Source organism: Lissotriton vulgaris, chromosome 9 (genome assembly GCF_964263255.1).
Source record: "Lissotriton vulgaris chromosome 9, aLisVul1.2, whole genome shotgun sequence".
In the NCBI taxonomy this organism is placed as follows: Eukaryota; Metazoa; Chordata; class Amphibia; order Caudata; family Salamandridae; genus Lissotriton; species Lissotriton vulgaris.
The window spans coordinates 986,247,644-986,266,810 of NC_141697.1; the positions used below are offsets into that span (position 1 = coordinate 986,247,644).

Here is a 19,167-nt window from a genome sequence, read left to right on the forward strand (position 1 = left end):
GGTTTACACATCCCAGTGGTCTTGACAGTATCTACGAGTTATCGTCTGCCACTCTACATAAAGGTAAGAGCTATACCTAGAGTGTAGGGCCCAGTGATTTGCAGAGCATGATGTGACAGTCTGTAGTTTGCAGGGCACTGTGATTAGGTGTGGCCTGGATCCAAAGACCATCTCAAGACTGTGAGGCCCATTTTGGGTTTAATTGGATGGGAGCACAGCCATTAATTTATGGTACTACTACCCTCTAAAGTGATGGCTCCCCTGCCTCATTTTATGATGGTTGAACCACAGGTCCCCATGTGACACAGCCTCAATTGGATTGGCAGCGGAAACTCTTGACTAGGCGGCCCATCCAATGCCAAGCCAGTAGGTCACAGTGACAATAGCGTCATCCTGATTAGGGTGGGACTAGCATAATCGATTTTTGTTTTGCAGGACCACCATGCAGGGTATGACAGACCTATGAAGGACAATGTGAAAATGTCCCTGACAAGCAAGTTGAAAACCTGTGCACGTCAGTGACATTTTTCATTTGTTTTACAGGCAACAACCCCGCTTTGGGGGAATGTGGCTGAAAATCAAAAAAGAATGTCGAGCTAGCCGAAAAAACATAGTGGACCACTCAGCATTCTTCAGCGAAGAAAATACATTCCCTGCATTGCCAGATGAGCTGCCATTACAGAAATCATTGCCAAACAGGTCTCTCTAGATAAGGCGTGCAGTTCTTTGCCAGGGCAGGAGGCCAAGATTTCTGCTGACCATGTTGGGGCTAGTCGGCTACCTTTGAATAAGCCCCTACATCTGTTACGATGCAATGTTTTGGAGGAAAGCGATAGCAGACCAATGAGCAAAATACTGATTGGTTACACTCTCCACAGAGATCTTTTTAAAGATTTAAATTAAAATCAAGGACAGGCCTCACCCCTAACAGTGTTCCTGGCCTTATCCTGAACTGAGAGTGGACCAAAAACAAAAAATATACTGTGAGCAGAGATAGGAGATCTCTAGGACACATTGTCACTGGATTATATGAGACTTATCGTAGCCATAACAACATAATTGTCTGATGCATTGTGAGGAAGTGTGGTGTGCGCATTATGCCTTACCAATCAGAGATGAGGATTTGAGGTTGCTTTGTATCCAGATAATTCTTTGAAAACCCTTCATTATAGAGGTCAATAGTTTGCCACTTCATGCACCACCTGTGGATAAGAAGTACATATTGAAATATGTAATCTGTTGTTACATTTTTACCATTCTAATTTCTAGTAGACACGAGGTATGTGTTTATAGGACTTCAGCCAGACATGGAGGTGTTTGAAACATCATGGTAGCTAAGCACTACAACATTTGTGAGTCTGCATCAATGAAATTGCCACAAACACACACACAGTGAATTCTGATTGACTAATCCTAGACTCCAACAATAATTAAACAATGATTAAGCTGATAAGTCAAAGTGGGGCTCTTATTGTACCATTTCATTGTTTTAGTAGAAACAAATTGTTACTTATTGTTATAGTTTTACATTTGGTCAGATGTACCCCTCGAAAATACATTTTCATCTTTCTCGTGTTCAGTCTGTGTTTTGGGGTTTGATTAAGTATTCCATCTTTTTTTGAGCCTCCCTTGGCCACCAAAGCAGAAAGAAGCATTCGTCGAGGACGGAAAGATTTATTATAATAGCAATGGTGAACAATAAACATTTGCAGCTCTTTTCTTCCCATCAAAAAGCACAAATACCTACCTGTCCTGCAGTTACAGAAAGTTATACATGAGGTAATCCTGCCCACTTTTGCCTATGTTAAAATCATTTACCAGAGGACTCGAACCTAAACCCAAAGAATTATACACAGGATTAACGTAAAGAGAATACATTTAAAAAGTCACTAAAACTGCAGAAAACCCAGGGCACGATTTAGAGTTAGAGTCATGGAAAATTTCACAATTTGTGGGGGAATACAAAGTCCAGTGGATGATCCACTTGTCTAATATCATTCCTGTATGGTGCAGGAAATTCGACTGCACGATTCACTGCAGGATTAAGCTCCCTCTGGAATCTGGAGGTTTCCTCATTAACACCCGACTTTAAATAAGACCCTCATTATTAACCGAAGTGCGTTATTGAGACGTAATTGACTTTAGCACTAAGATTAGTGACAATGTCATCGCCAGTATTTGTAGCAGTAGCACAATAACAGTACGAGTAGGACAGGTAGTAGTACTTGGAGTAACAGCAGCATTAAAGTAACAGCAGCAGCACTGCTGGTAACACTTCCTGAGTTGCAGCATTAACACTGAAGATATTTTAAGACCTTAAATGTATCAGCTGAAATGGTGAAAGCAGAATAAGGGAAATAGTGACAGTAGAGGTACTTTTAGCAGCAAGCTCTCTACTGGAAGTGGTAGTATCTGTAGAGCTGCCATGGGGGGGGGGGGGGTGACCAAGACAACATGGCCGACTAGACATGCATCGCTGAGGCTCCAGCATTCATCAAGTAATCCAGCTGCATCCCTCCTGGCTTCTTAGAATTATTGTTTGGCAGCAACGCGTTCGAGATAACGCCCAGGCACCTCTGTTTTGATTAAGCTAGCCCATTGGGGGCTTGAGGTAAAAATGCTCTAGACATGAGCGCAACCGAGCAGAGGCACCATCTTGGATGGTGCTGGAAGAGAGTGTGGTCCATGGGGTGATGGCAGAGTTGATGTGAGAGAGCAGTCAGCGGGCCAGGTGGAGCCACCATCTTGGATAACGCCACGAGAGAATGTGGTCCACAGGAGATTGGCAGAGCTGAATTAATAGAGTGGTTCACATCCTGAGTTGCTGGACAGCAGAGAGATCAGGGCAGTGGAGTGGTTCTGAGGGGCAGCACAGGCTGCCCCACGAAGAGCAACACACACTCGTCCATGACAATGCAGGTTTACAATCCTGTATCAGTCGTGAGAAGCATGTGGAAATCCAAGAACACTCTGGGACACATCGGGTGAGTCGCCTGGTGCAGCAGACCTGCCATGGCAGCTCTCTGGCATCCAGGATGAGTGGAATTTAAGATGTGGAAATTCAGACTGAGCTGACTTATGTCCGCCGCTGGAGTGGAGTCAGTGACAGGGCTATTACTACAACAGAGGCGGTAGCGCGGGTTACATAATACAAGTAAAGAGAAGCTGATGAAGAAAGCACTCCTCTGTGCCCCAGAAGGGGAAACAGAGTGCAGCAAACTGAAATGTATGATAAAATATGGGCAGCATTGCACAACAAATGCAATGCAACACTGTCCATCTGCAAGTGGCCATTGAAATAGGAGTAGTTTGTGCTGCGCTAGTGGAGAGATTGCAATGCAAGGAAGTAGGTGCAAAGGCGTCATTTATAGGCAAGGGAGTAAGAAGGGCAAAGAACTAGAGCCAACAGGTCAGCGATAAAGCGAGAAATAGAGCTACATGGTCACTGAATCAACACATCTCCGAAACTGAACAAAGCAGGTAGCATCAACCACTTAATATAATGGATCTAGAAAACGACAGTTCATGGAGCCATGCCTAAACCGTAGAGGACCAGAATAGGCTCTCCAAAATGGACACAGGTATTGTGGAGTTGCATACCTGCTAAAAACAGCAATATAACATCTGAATAAAGCTAAAGGAACTCATGGCCATGTTCAAGGTGGCTCGGAGGCGGCCAGTGGCGGAGTACAGCGTTGGGGCTAGTTAAATGTCACACTGGCCAGTAGGAAACCGTACAACTCTGAGTCGATCACACTGCACAAGAGGTCAAGCAATAATAAAATGTGTAAACCAAAGAACACCAAGTGGTGGTCTAAGCAGGGCAGGCCCAATAATCCCAGTAAACATGGAGTGAGGAAGTAATGTGGATGAACCAGCCACTGGCAGTCATAGTGGAGTCTAGAGAGGCCTTGGAAGCCACGATAAATAGAGTGGCAATTGACTTGAACCTTCTCAGAGTGGATAAGCGCGAGATCTCTGACAGATTTATTATAGTGAAGTCAACAATAGCCATCACATGCCCTACAATCCTAGACCTCCAGAAACAAGAATCTGAACTAGAGGCCAAAATAAAACTCAGAGGACAGTGCAGACTACTCCATGGGAGATTCAAGAAGCCATAACGCAAGGATAGTGAATCTCCCTGGAAAAATAAGAAGAGCACAACATGGAACTCCTTCTAGAAGAATGGATTGTCAAACAGCTGGCAGCCAAAGAACTGTCTACATTTTTCATGATAGAAAGAACTCAAAAGGTACCAACATGATCCCCAAGACTCATATCATCACCGTGACCGATGGACGAAGGCCGATAACATACTGCACATAATGCAGCGAAACAGTCCGTAAGAAGTGGAGTACACTAAACTGCTGTTCTTCTCAGGTTACAACATATCGGTTCAGCAACTAAAAAATCCATTCCTCAAGGTTAAGCGGACCCTACTTGCCTGAAATACATGCTCCTTTTTCCTGCAAAGCTACAAATCACTGATAAAGATAGACAGGGTTTCTCATAAATCCAGTAGATGCAGGGCCGTGGGCAGAGACCATGGCTGCAGAGCACAAGGTATCACCAAGACCTGCACCGTAGAGGCCTTGTACAAGTAAAAGCAACACAGATGACAGGAACCACTCACAGGTCCCAACACATCCTTGAAGCAGCCTAGAGAAGAATAATCCAAGACGTCAGAGGAACTATCGCATTAGAAGGCTGGGTCATTGACCAAGCAAAATAAACAGGCTCAGAACTGGAAGGGGAAGATGCAGTAGCTGAAGGAATTTGAAGAGGCCACAATGATGACATCAGATGAAATAATCTTAGATGGCGCTCCTAGCAAATGAAAGTATGCAGGGTGTGTGGTGTCTTGGGCTCCCGCTCGCCTCCCCTTGCTGAATTATGCATCTGTCTAATTTATGCTGACTCATCACGGAGAGTGTCTGCTGCTACGAGGGACTTGAAGGATGGTGGACTATTATGCAAAGGCAGATCAGCAGTGTTTCAATTCCCCCTTATGCATTTGCAGATGCATGAGTGGCCAAGTCTGGCTTTAGTAAATTGTTAAAAGGTTGTGGCGCATTGGTAATTTTGAACCTTTCTATGAAAGGGAGTTTGACTCTTCTTCATGATTGGTAAATATGTACTTAGTCTGCTATTTATATCTAGGTTTACTACCAATGGGTAAACACATGCACTATACACATTTGTTGGGTGTGAAGCCATGGCAGACTGTAACTAGACACACAACAATGATCTTGGGCCATAAACACAACCTCAGGTCCGGATGTCGCTGCCGCTCTACCAACTAACAACGCAATAGTTAGGAAAGATCGCACCACTAAAACTTGGGGGTGGGGGGGGGGGCATAGCCATCATATGTAAAAAGGACTACCATTGTAAATTCGAACATCTCTTGTTCTCTAACTGCGAGGCCCTTACCCCTAAGTTTACCTTTACTGGCACACTCGTTTATAGACCTCTCAAACCGTCTGGTCCCTGGGCATCTGCCTTCCCTGAACTAATAACTCCTCTCGCCATGAAAACAGCAATTACATTTTTCAATTCTGGGTGACATAAACCTTCATCTAGAGAATCCCACATGTAAAACTAGCACTAATCTGATTTTTGACTTGGCCTCCTTTAATGTCAATCTAATTAACTCTAGGCCCACACATGAGGCGGGCCACTTGCTGGGCCCCATCTTTTCTAACCTCGCTGAGATTCATTGCTCCCCAGCAATTCTGATATGCTGGTCTGATCACTTTCTCACAAAATTCAACCTGACTCTCCCTGCGCTTTATGCACTTACCTCTGACCTAGGATCTCAAACCAGGAACTGGAAAAACTAGATACCACTGCCCTAAACACTATTCCAAACTCTCACACGCCTTTCCCCAAATAATTGGTGTATTCACTCTCATCCTCAGTACAGAAATGGCTCCTTACCGCCATTGACATCTGTCTACCTCTCTCAAAAAAAAGCTAACAATCACTGGCCCCCAGCACCTTGGTTCACTGAAGCATTGAAAATAGAGAAAACCAACTGCAAAGTTATGGAACGCAAGTGGAGAAGGAATTACACACCTGAATCCAAAATCAAATACAAAACTACCTTAAAAACATATTTCAATCTGTGCAGAATCGCCCGAGCAGACTATGTTTCCACCACCATCTCCGACGCACTCAACGGCTCCAAAACACTCTTTAATATGGTCAAGGAGCTTGCTGGCTCCAAAACCCAATCCAGGCCCCCTGCAATGAACAAACAAAAAAACGCAAGGCTCTGGCCTCCATTTTTGTCCAGAAAGTGGATAAAATATATCAGGACATAGTGCTTGCTCAAAATGTAAACCTCTCCCCACCTCCTACATTACTCACATCTTTCCCAGGAGACGACAAGTTTCCTAACCAGGTTGAGTCACTTAGCATTCCTGACAACTACTTGGACACTTGGTCCCTGTTAAACACAACCACTCTAAAAAAACTCTTAAACATTATCAAATCAGGATCACCTAAGGATCCTCTTCCGATTTCTGGGCTTTAGCAACTGGAACCACCATTGCTGAGAGTTATCATGGACCTCCTAAATACCTTCGTGCAGGAAGCTACTATTCCGCCAGACTGGAAACATGCCAGGATACTTCCTCTCCTCAAAAAGGCCAATGCTGACCCGGACCTATCCGTGAACTATTGACCAATCACCTTTTCAAAAAATTTGGAAAAGCACGTCCATACACAGCTAACTCAGTTTGTGGAAACTCAAAGTCTTCTCCACCCCTCCCAGTCAGGTTTTAGAGCTGGTTTCTCCACCAAAACCACCCTTCTAGGGCTAACAGAGAGACTATGCCGCCATCTAGACACAGGAGACAACGTGGCGCTCATTTTGTTAGATCTGAGCGCTGCTTTTGACACGGTGTCCCACGCCGTGTTAATCAAAACTCTTAGATTGGGAAACAACCATCGCAACGCATGCGTCGCATCGCATGCGTATACGTCGCGTGCTGTCACAACGCATGCGACAATACGATGCATGCGTTCACTATGCCGCCGTTAGATCGCGGCCGCCATTACATCGCACGCGCTTTTAGAAAGCAGGCGCTGGGACACGGACGGCAGGGAGACAACGCTGGAACCATTGCGAGAAACAGGTAAGGTCGAGTTTAGTGCAGGGGAGGGTTTTAGGCTTTAGGGTTAGGGCTTATGGTTAAGAGTACAATATAGGAGTCTTTTAGGCTTTAGGGCTAGGGCTTATGGTTAGAAGCATATATGGTTGTGTTTTAGGCTTTAGGGCTAGGGTTTAGGATTAGGAGCATATATTGTTGTGTTTTAGGCTTTAGGGCTAGGGCTTAGGGTTAGGAGTCAGATATGGCACTGTTTAGGCTTTAGGGTTAGGGCGTAGGGTTAGGAGTCAGAGGTAGTACTGTTTTAGGCTTTAGGGCTAGAGCTTAGGGTTAGGAGGTGGAGGTGGTACTGTTTTAGGCTTTAGGGCTAGGGCTTAGGGTTAGGAGTCGGATATGGCACTGTTTAGGCTTTATCGTTAGGGCTTAGGGTTAGGAGTCGGAGGTGGTACTGTTTTAGGCTGACATGACATAAAATTACAGACTACACGGGTACAATACTGCTCATGTGGCCACCCTTGTTCCAGATGTGACCGCTGTCCACCCTGGGGCTTCAGGTACTCGACAATGTATTCAGATAAGTTGAGGGAAGTGTCAGGGCGTTGTACTGTGTTTAGCGATGGCGTTAGGGAGAATTTCTCTGTGTGATAGAATGCGTGGTCGTAGTGTGCGATGAAAACGTCTTTTGCATGCCTGTGAATGCGGAGTCCGATGTAATGGTTTGCGTGGTGAATACGTGCGATTTAATGGTGTGTGCGATGTGAGGAATGCGATGTAATGGTGTGAGTTGTGTTTGTTTGTGTTGAATCGTCATACATCCCTTAGATCACTGGGCATTCACGGTTCAGCTCTGAATTGTCTCACTTCATTACTTATCAACCGCATCTTCCAAGTTTTCTCCCCCACAGCCAGCTCAGAAATCCACTCCATTCGCCCATGGAGTGCCACAAGGATCCATCCTCGGGGGGGGCGTGGCCTGAATGCCGAGGCGAGGAGAAGCGTGAGCGCCGAGCTTCGCTAATGAAACACTCACTTCTCCTGAGTAATTGACGCACAGACCCTCCCACACGCCAACCGGGGATGGGCGAAGCGAGAGGGAGCTGCACCGGAGTGTTCTCGCCCATCACAGCATCGTAAAGCCAGAAATCAAAGCAGTTATTGGGGCTGATTCGAGGACTGCTGGTGGCTTCAAAATGGCGGAGACAGGGACTGAATCGACCCTGAGACGCCGCTGTGAGTGATTGGCTCCACAAGTCCGGTCCTGGCGGAGGAGCGACGAGGATCTGCTGCGGGGGCGGAGGCGGCGCACAGGCGCTGGAGCGCTGGGACCACCTCGAGAGGAGCGGATGCCTGGTCGACGTGGCGGAGCAGAGCGGACCCTACTGCGAGGCTGCACTGAAGGGGGCGAACGCTGTGGCGGCAAAAAGGGAGGCAGCCTGCGCTGCTGCGGGTTCTGGCCCCGGCGAGGGCAGCTGTGCTACTGATAGTGCCCGGGTGGCGGCAAGAGAGGCTCGGGAGGGGGGGGGGGCTCCCTGAGACATCCAGGGCATTCTGGAGGGAGCGTTGAAGCCGCCGAGAGAGGAGCAGCTACCTGGTTGATGCTGCAGAGTGGAGCGGACTCCACTACGTGGCAGCACTGAGGAGAGCCGAGCTCTGTGGAGGACGACAGGAGGCTACCTGCGCTGCTGGGAATTCTGGCACCGGCGAGGGCAGCTGAGGTGCTGGCAGTGCCCGGGTGGCGACGGGGGACGTTCTGGAGGGGGGCCGCCCTCCCTGAGACATCCAGGGCATTGTGAAGGGGCCCGAGGAGACGGCTGGGCCCCGGGGAGAGGCAGCCCCTGCTGGTAAGGCAGCTGAAGGTGGCGGCTGGATGGCCGTGGAGCCGGGTGCGCTGAGTAGCGAGGGGTGGTGGCCCGGGCCTGGGGGGCCCTCCTGTTGCCTGCCGCGAGCCTGGTCCAGGGACGCCGCGGGACGCCAGGAGGTTACGGAGTCGGCCGGGAGGATGCGAGGGGGAGGACCCACGCTTGGAGCACGCCGGCAGCGTTGGGAACTGTAGCACCTGGGGAGCCGGAGAATACTGGAAGCTCCACCAGGGGCTGAAATTTGGCCTGCAGCGGCGATGGGAGAATCCTGCGGCATGATGGGACACTAAGTTGAGACCTGTGGAGGGTGCCGCAGCCCCCAGACTTGGGAGTCCACTGGGTAGCGGGGCCTGCTGCTGCTGCACTGCCTGGACAGACATAGTACTCGAGTGGGCAGATTGTGTTGCGGTGAGTCACTGTGTTGCCTAGTCGGATCTGGAGACGGGCCTTGCCTGCTGCCTGTTGTTCCTCGGGTGCTTCACCACCACGAACCCTGTGAGTGATTACCTGCGATCGGCGCCATGGGCAAGCCCAGAGCGAGGAAAGAAGAAGAACACCCACCCTCTGACGCTGAATCGCCACCCCAGGCTGAACAGGGGCTGCATAACACACCTCGTGACCAGGGGCTGCAGCAGCAACTCGACAAGATCCTAATAGCTATAGCGGATTCCCGCACTGCACTGCAGCAGGACATTGCGCAGGTGGCAACGGGGCTGGGCCTTCTACGAGCTGACCACTCAAAATTGTCCGACAGGGTTAAGAGTGTGGAGGACGCTGTCCAAGAGGTCGCGCCTGTGCAAACCGCGCTGGCCGTAAAGATGGAGGGGGCGTTGGACCGGATTGCAGCCCTTGAACAGTGAGCTGAGGATGCAGAAGGAAAGAACCGGCGGAACAACATCCGAGTGGTGGGCCTGCCGGAAAAAATCGAGGGATCGGATATGGTGAGCTATCTGGAAGACTGGCTGCGAACGGTGGTGGCCTCGAGGGTTTATCGACTTACTATACCCTGGAACGTGCACACCGAGTCCCTGCGAGGCCCCCGCAGCAGGGTCGACCACCCCGGCCGGTGGTGGCACGTCTGTTGCATTTTAGGGACAGAGACCTGCTTCTCAAGAAGGTGCCAACAGATGGCCCTTTTCAGGTTGATAATTGCAAGGTCACGCTGTTCCCGGACTATTCATTTGACACCCAGCGGCGCTGCGCGTCCTTCAGGCGGTCAAGAAGGAATTCCGAGCAGAGGGGATTCAGTACTCCCTGTTCTTCCCGTCTAAATTGCGTATATTCCTGGATGGGAAAACCCTCTTTCATGATACAACGGAGGATGCGTGGGGTTGGCTGGAAACCTACAGAGCTGGCAAAGATGGTCTGGAGCAGGAGGAACGGGACAGAGCTGCAGACTCACAACCCCGCAGATCGCAACGTATAAGGCACAGACGGAGGGGCATGCGGAAACCATCTACCTCCCAAATGGGCCTGGAGCGCAGGGAAGCACTGAAAGCGGTGACGGTGATCTCTGGCGAACAGCTGCTGCTTTCATCAGGAAGGTCGGGCCCGGACACTGACAGGGGTCAATCTGAAGCGGATTCTACAGCGTCGGACAGTACACGTCTGCCGCTGGTTACTCTGGAAACAGCAGACGGACTTCTGGATGAGTAAACATTGTGGGCAGTCGGGGGGGGGAGGAGTTGTTGTGCATATATGTTGCGAAAGGGCTATTGGGGCGGGCTAGCAATATGTCAACCTAGATTGTTTCTGGTTTGTATATACTAAAGTGCTGCCTATGTAAGTGAAGAAGGTGTGATTACGGGGGGTGTTGTGGTGTGGCTATAGCTTTAGGGGATTTCTGGGGTGGTAATTGGTTGCTGTATTGAATGTTTGTGGGTTATTAGCTGGGCTCTAACCAACCCCCACCGGATGGTTCCTTGTTAGATAAGCCTTGCATCGTTGTGCGATAGTTGGGCTGGTTTGGATGGGATTCACTATGTTAGTGCCTGTTCTTGGGGGGGTGGATGACAATGCGGGTGGGGAGGGACTGTTGGGGGCTGGGAAGGGGGAGGTGGGGGGGTACCGGCCGGCACGGCTAAGGAGCAGTGAGGAGTGTTGGTGTATTCATTTGTATTTGCGATATGGGACCGTTACCTGATGTGAAATGTGTGACCTGGAATGTGCGTGGATTGCACTCCATGCAGCATAGATATAAAGTCCATTCTTATTTGGTCCGTAGGGGCGTGCAGATAGCGTATTTACATGAAACACATCTAACTGGGGCGGAGGGGTTGGCGCTGCAGCGTAGATGGCAAGGACAGCTTTATTACACCGCTTATTCAGCATTTGCCCGGTAGTGTTGATCTGGGTTAGAGCCGAAGTTCCCTTTCAGATGACTGAACAGTTGACAGACCCAGAGGGCCAGTACGTGGCAGTGAAGGGGCGACTGCATGGACGAGAGGTGACTCTTTGTAGTATTTACGCCCCTGGCCAATCCCCTCCCCAGATGTATCCCTATCTTAGCGCTGACCTCTGACTCCGGGGTGTTGGAATACACGCAACATCACATAAACGATCGGTTTCGGTCCTTTTATGCTGCCCTCTATACGAGCCACTTGCGGACAGGGGCGGAAGACGTGCAGGCGTTCTTGGTGGATTTAGAGCTGCCTGTGGTGGAGGTGGAGCAAAAGGACTCCTTTGGACAGGATATCTCGATTCCCGCAATTTGTTGAGCCAATAAACAGTTGGCGCGTAATAAAACTCCTGGTAGCGATGGATTACCTATTGAGTTTTACTCTGCTTACGTGGATGCGTTGGCTCCTAGACTGCTGTCCATGTATAGGGAGGCAAAGAGGTTGGGAGTGTTGCTGACTTTGACTAGGGAGGCCATTATTATTCCCCTCCTTAAGCCAGGGAAGGACCCCACGGACCCGGCTACGTATCGGCCGCTGTCAATGCTCACTCCTGACTATAAGATTCTGGGTTGGGTGCTAGCCACTAGGCTCCTTCCCCTGATGACGCAATTGATACACCCGGATAAGTCCGCCTTTATTCCTACACGAAACACAGCTGGTAGCATACGTAGGTTGATACGCATACTGAGTGGGCTTGGAATGGTCTTATTTATTCGCAGTCATGAGAGCCTTCGGGCTTGGAGAGGACTATATCCGGTGGACTGAAATTTTATATGCCTCTGCAAGCACTAGGGTGCGAGTGGGTGGGGTAATCTCCTCCTTGTATTCGGTTGGGCATGGCACCAGACAGGGCTGTCCACTCTCCCCGTTGCTCTTTGCCCTTGCCATTGAACCTTTAGCTGCGCATGCATGACTAGGGAGGGAGTTTCAGGGCCTGAGGAGTTGTGGATGCCTACACTATATTTCGCTGTACGCGGACGACCTATTGCTCTTTTTGAAGGACGTGGAAAGGGAGCTCGAAGGGGCTCGCGACCTGCTCCGCCGATTCGAGGAAATTTCAGGCCTGCGAGTCGACTGGGCAAAGACATGGGTGTTCCCTGTAACCAGGGCATGTGCCCCACCTGTACATTTGTTGGATGTAACATGGGAGCCCGGGTGCCTCCCCTATTTGGGGCCACAGATATACCATACCCAGGAGGATCTACTTGAGGGAAATATAGGCAGAGCAGTGAGAATTCTTAGGAGCAGTATGCAGTTCTGGGGCACCTTGCCACTGTCGGTGGCGGGTCGGGTAGCATTGCTGAAAAAGGTGGCACTTCCCCGACTGCTCTATTTTTTCCGCACTTTGCCTGTACGAATACCAGTGGCACTCTTTCGACAGCTCCGCTCAGTGATGGGAGGTTTTATCTGGGGAACGGGAAGGCGCAGAGTAGCACTGGACACACCGATGCGACCAAGAGCTGAGGGGGGCCTTGCGGTTCCTGACTTTGAGCTGTACTATTTGGCCGCGCAGTTCCAGGGCCTTACTCAGGCAGTGGCACAGGAATTCTGTGGACCAGAGCGGGAAGTCAAGCCGGATGTGCCGAGGCACATATTATCGTATGTGATACTGCAGCAGCAGCTACGGGTGGCTGAGCTTACGATTGAGGAAAGCACTTTAAGATACTGTTGGAAGCAGTATCACAAAAGGATTGGGGTGCAGCGTCCCTAAGCCCCGGAGATACCGCTGAGGATGTGAACAGCCCTGCCACATGGAGGGGACTTGTCTGTGTTGGCGGAGTGGGAGAGTTTAGGGCTGCAGGTGGTGTGGGATCTGTTTGGGGATGGCGTATTATTGCCTTACAGTGTGATACAAGAGAGAGTTGGGCTCCCACAGGGCCATTTTTTAATACATGCGGCTCTAGTTGCAGCCATTCAAAAATTCTGGGGCATGGGCCTTTCGGAACCACCAGTAAGTGAAGCGTGTCAGTATGTAGTTATGGCAGCGGGCACTTATAAGGCCGTTGCCTGTCTGTATAGGCCTATGGTTGGAGAGGGGCTACCTCCCCTACAGAGGGTACGAGAGAAGTGGGCGGCGGATGTAGACAAAGAGATACCTGATACAGCCTGGTCGCACATTCTTAGGAGGACATGGAAGGGCACTAGGAACACCAGGTTCCAATTGGTCCACTTTTTTATTTTGCACAGAGCATACCTTACACCGGCGAAAATCAATCAGAATTTCCAGGTGGACACAGCACGGTGTCCCCGATGCACGCTGCGAGACGCGGACCTAATGCACATGCTTTGGGATTGTCCGCAATTGGGCACGTATTGGGAGGAGGTGGTCGAGCTGCTTTGCAGGGTGACAGGACGACAGATTGCCTTGGATAAGGGGGCCTGCTTGTTACATTGGTTTCCACATACCAGCAAAATGAAACTGATGAGTACATTTTTAGATTTGGGATTGTTGCTTGCCAAGAGAGATATTACGTCCCATTGGAAGGCGGCGGCGGAGCCCAGCTACCCTAGATGGAAGGCTGCATTGCTCCTATGGGCGAGCAGCGAGGGCACAGTTCGCCTGCAGCAGGCACATAGGTCCCACAATGACAAAGCACTGGAGGGAGCACGAGCGTAGGAGGCCCTTGTTGTTGAACTGAAAGGGGCGGATGCAGGATCTGAGTCAGAGATGGGGGCCTCGACTGGGGATGAGGACTAGGAGAAGAATACCCACCTTCGAGATGGCAAGTGCAGCGAGGGGTCCCTGCACCTCCACAATGGTCATTACATCTATTCCAGCTGTTGATTGGGAAGCCAGGAAGGTCCACATAGTTGATTGAACTTAACACTCTATTGCACGCAATTTCGGGTTTGACGCGCCGGTGGGAGGGTGAGTGGGTGCTGGGCAAGGGAGTTGGGGGGCGAATTAAGAATGAATCTGGTGCATGGGGCATTATGGTAAAATTGTATTGCTTTATTTTGATATCATATAACTGTAATGGTTCTTTTTCGAGGGGATGTCTCCTGGACTTCTGGGATGGTACCTTCATTGAGCTGTCGTGTAGTAGGGATTAATGCCTTGGTTATCCTGATATCTATCCGGAATTTATTGAATGTGCACATGTTCAGTCATTCTCATGGGTGCTGTTTGTGTTTGAAAACAATAAAAAGATTTACAAAAAAAAAAAAGGATCTATCCTCAGCCCTCTACTTTTTAATTTATATGTATGACCCTTAGCAGATGTGGTAGAGGAGTCAGGGCTGTCCTTATTCTCCTATGCTGATAATTCCCAAATCATTTTTTCTCTCTCCATGAAGAGCACTGATGGTCCTTCCCTCTTCAGTTGGGTCTGAGCAAAATAGCATCATGGATGCAACAAAACTACCTCAAACTGAATGGGGAAAAAACTGAGGTCCTTGTATTAGGGAAAAACAAGGAACTCTGGAGCCCTCAACATTGGCCTTGCGAAATGGGCACTCTTCCCACAACCTCCCACCATGCTCGAAATCTGGGCATCACTATTGATGACTCGCTCAATATGCACTCCCAAGCAATCAAAGTAGCAGCCACATCCTTTACCATACTAAAGTGGTTAAAAAAAATTGCTGGATGCTACCAGAGTCCACCCAGAAAACCGTGGTCAATTCCTTGATTACGTCAAGGCTGGTCAATGGAAACGTTCTCTATTTAGGCTCAAACAAAGAGGTAAACCGCAAACTACAGATGGTGCAAAATTCTGAAGCTAGGCTTCTGTACAGGGTCCCGAGAGCAACCTCCATCTCCAGTCACCTACGAAATCTGCACTGGCTCAGGGTGGAGAACAGAGTCAAGTTCAAAGCCCTGAGCTATATGCACAAAATCAAAACAGGAAATGCCCGCAATATCTTCAATCTTTGGTCTTTCCTTACTTCCCATCTCGTAAACTCCGCTCCTCCACCCAGGGAAAATTCACAACTCCCAAAAGCAAACTATCTCGGATGAGCGGAAGGTCCTTTTCTTATCTGGGACCCTCACTGTGGAACGTTCTGCCTACAGCTCTTCGTAACGAAACTGACTACGTCAAATTTCACAAATCCTTGAAGACGCGGCTTTTTAAAAAAAAGCTAGCCTGTTTTCTCGTCTTTGTCTCAGATCTGCTCCTGGAAACCCTTTTTGGGTAGATGTTGCGCATTATTAATCTAATAAAACATAAATAAATAACAATAAATTCTCACAAGACATAACTGACCAATATCAACTACAAATATATAAACACAAGTGAGTGACCCAGAATGTGAGGGGAATGACAACTGAGACAAAATGTATAAAATATATTTATATTTGTGCACAAGGGCATGAAGCCAGTTGCCATGAGACTCTTTTGATAGCAACTGAAGGTATGATAGTGCGGACGAAATCAAGGGACCGACTTTATCATTCTATCTACTCAGTAGAGGGGGAGAAGGATGCTGGTGTAGGCTAGACCAGGGCTCACTTTTGTGATGAAGGAGGCGAAGATAGATTGGGAGTAGATACGCCTTTGAGGTCGGACAGTTCATCTGCAAACCATTGTCAATAGGCAGTGTATTCCCAGCACATTGGAAACTGAGTACCTGGGCTCACTACATACACAAATAGAGAAACAAATGACTACTCTGATGATTTGGGGTGCGGATTTTAATAGTGCGCTAGACAGCAACGGTGACAGATCCTTGCTTTCATTACAAAACAAGCACACGGCTGGGGCATCGACCACACTCACAAATTGGCTGCAGAATTAGTGGTTGCCTGATATAGGACCCACCTTCTATAAAAAGGACATAAGATACTTGCACGACTGCTATATCCACAAATGACACTTTAGACTGGACTTGTATATGACCTTGTAACAGTTCTCTCAAGCTGAATGTTTGGCGTATTCAAAATGTATCATACTGTTTACTCAGCAGATTTAACGCTGGTGTGCGCCAGGGGCTAATAGCAACATTAAAAATCAGTGGGGTGCAGCGCGCCATAAAACTCACTGATATATTCTTCAACCCGCCAATGACGAGCAGAACTGGAAGGAAGGTGGTTTACTCCCTGTATGTGAATCCAACCTGGTTTGAGCAGGCTATCCCAGCACTTATTTTGAGGCAGGGGACCTGTGCCTACAATCCTTCTGCTGTTTTACAGCACTGGTATTGAAGGCTCTGAAGTGTAAATGATAGATTGGCCGGCTGTAGACAGAGATAGACTTTCGGGAATGTGTGTCAAGGCAGCATAAGAAGGGGGACTGACTAGGACATCCATTGGCATGGCTGCTGTATAATGGCGCAGACCATAAACAGATGCACTGGTATGCTTGAGGGACAGATGGTCAATACGCATAGAAGAAGAATGAGGCCACATTAGGACTTGTGATAATTAATGCATAACTCACTATATACAAGACACTTGTGTTAATACACCCAATTACACAAAAAGAGAGAATTAAATTTACCATTAGAAACAGAGGAAATCCTGCTAGTTATTCAGGATCTGCCACCCGGAAAATCCCCAGGCAGCAACAGTTTCCCTGTACAATTTTATTCAGAGATTGCTTAAGTGGCACTGAAATCTAAGACATTATATACGGAGGAATATGATAGGGTGTATTGTAACAATCCAGGAGAGAAGACATTATAGCAACACTTGCCAAGCCCTATCAGGAGCTGTTGGAAACAGCCTTGTTCCTTCCACTATCGATACTTAGTTTAGATTATAAATTTTTATTAAAAAGGTGCTAGTGGACAGATTATCCCCATTAATGTCAACACTACTTCACTCAGATTAAATGGGTTTAATCCCAACTAGAACACAGCATTGAACATCAGGTGGCTTTTCATGTAAGGGAATAATGTTCACCGGATACAGACGTTCTGCTGTGTCAATAAACATGAAGAAGGCTGTGACACTTTAGGGTAGGACTGTTGTAAATGAATCTCGGACCCTAGTGTAATTTTCCCGATTCGTCACCTATATAGGTATAACTTACTCAATCCTTATATAGGCATAGAAATCATTACCATACTTGGACTGAGCCTATGCAGCCCAAATACGGCATGGCTACTTCCACTAAGTTCCAAGAATCCACAACTATTTCTTAGAGAAACCCACCTTCAGCAGCTAGGGACGTCCCCTTGTCTGAATATTAATTTATCTAGGAAACCATGGAGTTTTCAAAGAACTGAGTCTTTGATGACGATATTAAGTCCAAACATACGTCAAACTCGGCACCTTCAAGGTATAAATATGCCTACATTTGCCCAGACAAACACACAGTGGTTTGGAGCAGATCGACTAACTACTTGCCCGACGCCCTGCAGCAGCAAGTGCCGACGGAGCCGACCCTCAAGCTGACGCACCGAGAGACTCTTCCTTCCGAGAAATCCAGCTCCAGTGTTTCCAGCCTACCCTTGCGGGTAGCTGGGAAATCGAGTCCTGAGAGAGATACAAGACCTCCTTCATTCTAAAACCAAGGTACGGAGCTGATTAGACCCTTAGAGAATTTTTGATTAGATTCTTGGCAAGAAATACTAAACTTAAACTACTCCTCACTTACTTTTTCCCTTGTGCTAGGCTTAGGTCAGGTACACCGGGGTAGGTGTATTTTAGAAGCACCAGTTGAGTACTTTTAGGCCTAATTTTAACACTGTATATATTTTATCCGTTTTAAGGCAATTTATGGCTTAGAAACCATATCATGCTTTTACAGTACTACTTTATAATACTGTTCGTATTATATGCCTTGTACTTTATAACCAGTATTACGATTGTAGCAGTACATTTCTTGTGCATGAGAAAGAAGACTGTTCAATAAATACTTTTTTATTGAAAACGCCCGTCTCCCTATTTTCTCAGCACCTCTAGTGAAACGCAGCATGCACGAATGACTGAGTAAAATAGCTATCTATTGTTTCCACGACTCTAGAGATTGATTTCTTATTCTTGGGAAACAAAGTTGTCATGTTTATGCGGTTGTCAGAAACTAATCCCTTCTTGTGAATTCGAGAAAGTTTCTAGTGACCTCTGAGCTAGCTGGCACTCACAATTAAGTCTAATATATACAATAGAGACCTAGTCGACTTCAGTCCTACGTCTAAACTATAGTATATGTTATTCCAATGCGCAGAGCCTATTGGTAATATAGGAACTATGGGGCCGATTCACAGAACTAACTTAAGACAAAATCCTAAACGTACTACTTTTGGTATTCACAGAAGTTAGAATTTTGTCTTAAGTTTGTCTTAAGACAGACTTAAGACAGATTTAAGACAAAATCCTAACTTAAGTCTGTCTTAAGTTTGTCTTAAGACAAAATCCTAACTTCTGTGAATACCAAAAGTAGTAAGTTTTGGATTTTGTCTTAAGTTAGTTCTGTGAATCGGGCCCAACAACGCTAGATGCTAGAGTAACTCAGTCGTGCTTTTCAAACAGACCCCTTTTTCCGTAAAAACTCCAATAGACGTCTGGAGTGGTTGAAAGGCAAAATCCTCCAAAACTGAGTAGGACGAAAAACTCCTATGTATTAGTTTTTGGTTTGTTCAACGTTGAAGGATACAGTGTTCCAAAATATTGTGCACCTAATCTTTGTTTCCTTGAAACTTGCTCTGCAAAACTTTCATTAAACAATGCCGGATAGTGACGACAAGAGGGAAAGAGATGGGCTAAGAGCTGCAGCAGCAGCACAAGCAACTTTAGACGATACTAATATCAATGAAATTGACGATGATGTTGTGATCATCCCGGTAAATGTAAGAAAAGCAATAACTTACAAACTCATAAATAATGGAGTAACATCGAGAGGTGGT

General features: G+C 47.7%; 2 protein-coding genes across 3 annotated transcripts in view; both read right to left on the bottom strand.

The window, feature by feature from the left end:
• MRPS12 (mitochondrial ribosomal protein S12) overlaps positions 1–19,167 on the bottom strand; it is a 793,384-nt gene that overhangs the window by 555,731 nt on the left and 218,486 nt on the right. The gene's annotated exons all lie outside the window — the stretch shown is intronic.
• LOC147692678 (F-box only protein 2-like) overlaps positions 1–19,167 on the bottom strand; it is a 104,525-nt gene that overhangs the window by 40,621 nt on the left and 44,737 nt on the right. For both annotated transcript variants that reach the window (XM_086936818.1, XM_086936819.1), the window contains exon 4: positions 1,107–1,202. In XM_086936818.1, the coding sequence (XP_086792944.1) occupies positions 1,107–1,202 (96 nt within the window). The remainder of the gene's footprint in view (positions 1–1,106; positions 1,203–19,167) is intronic.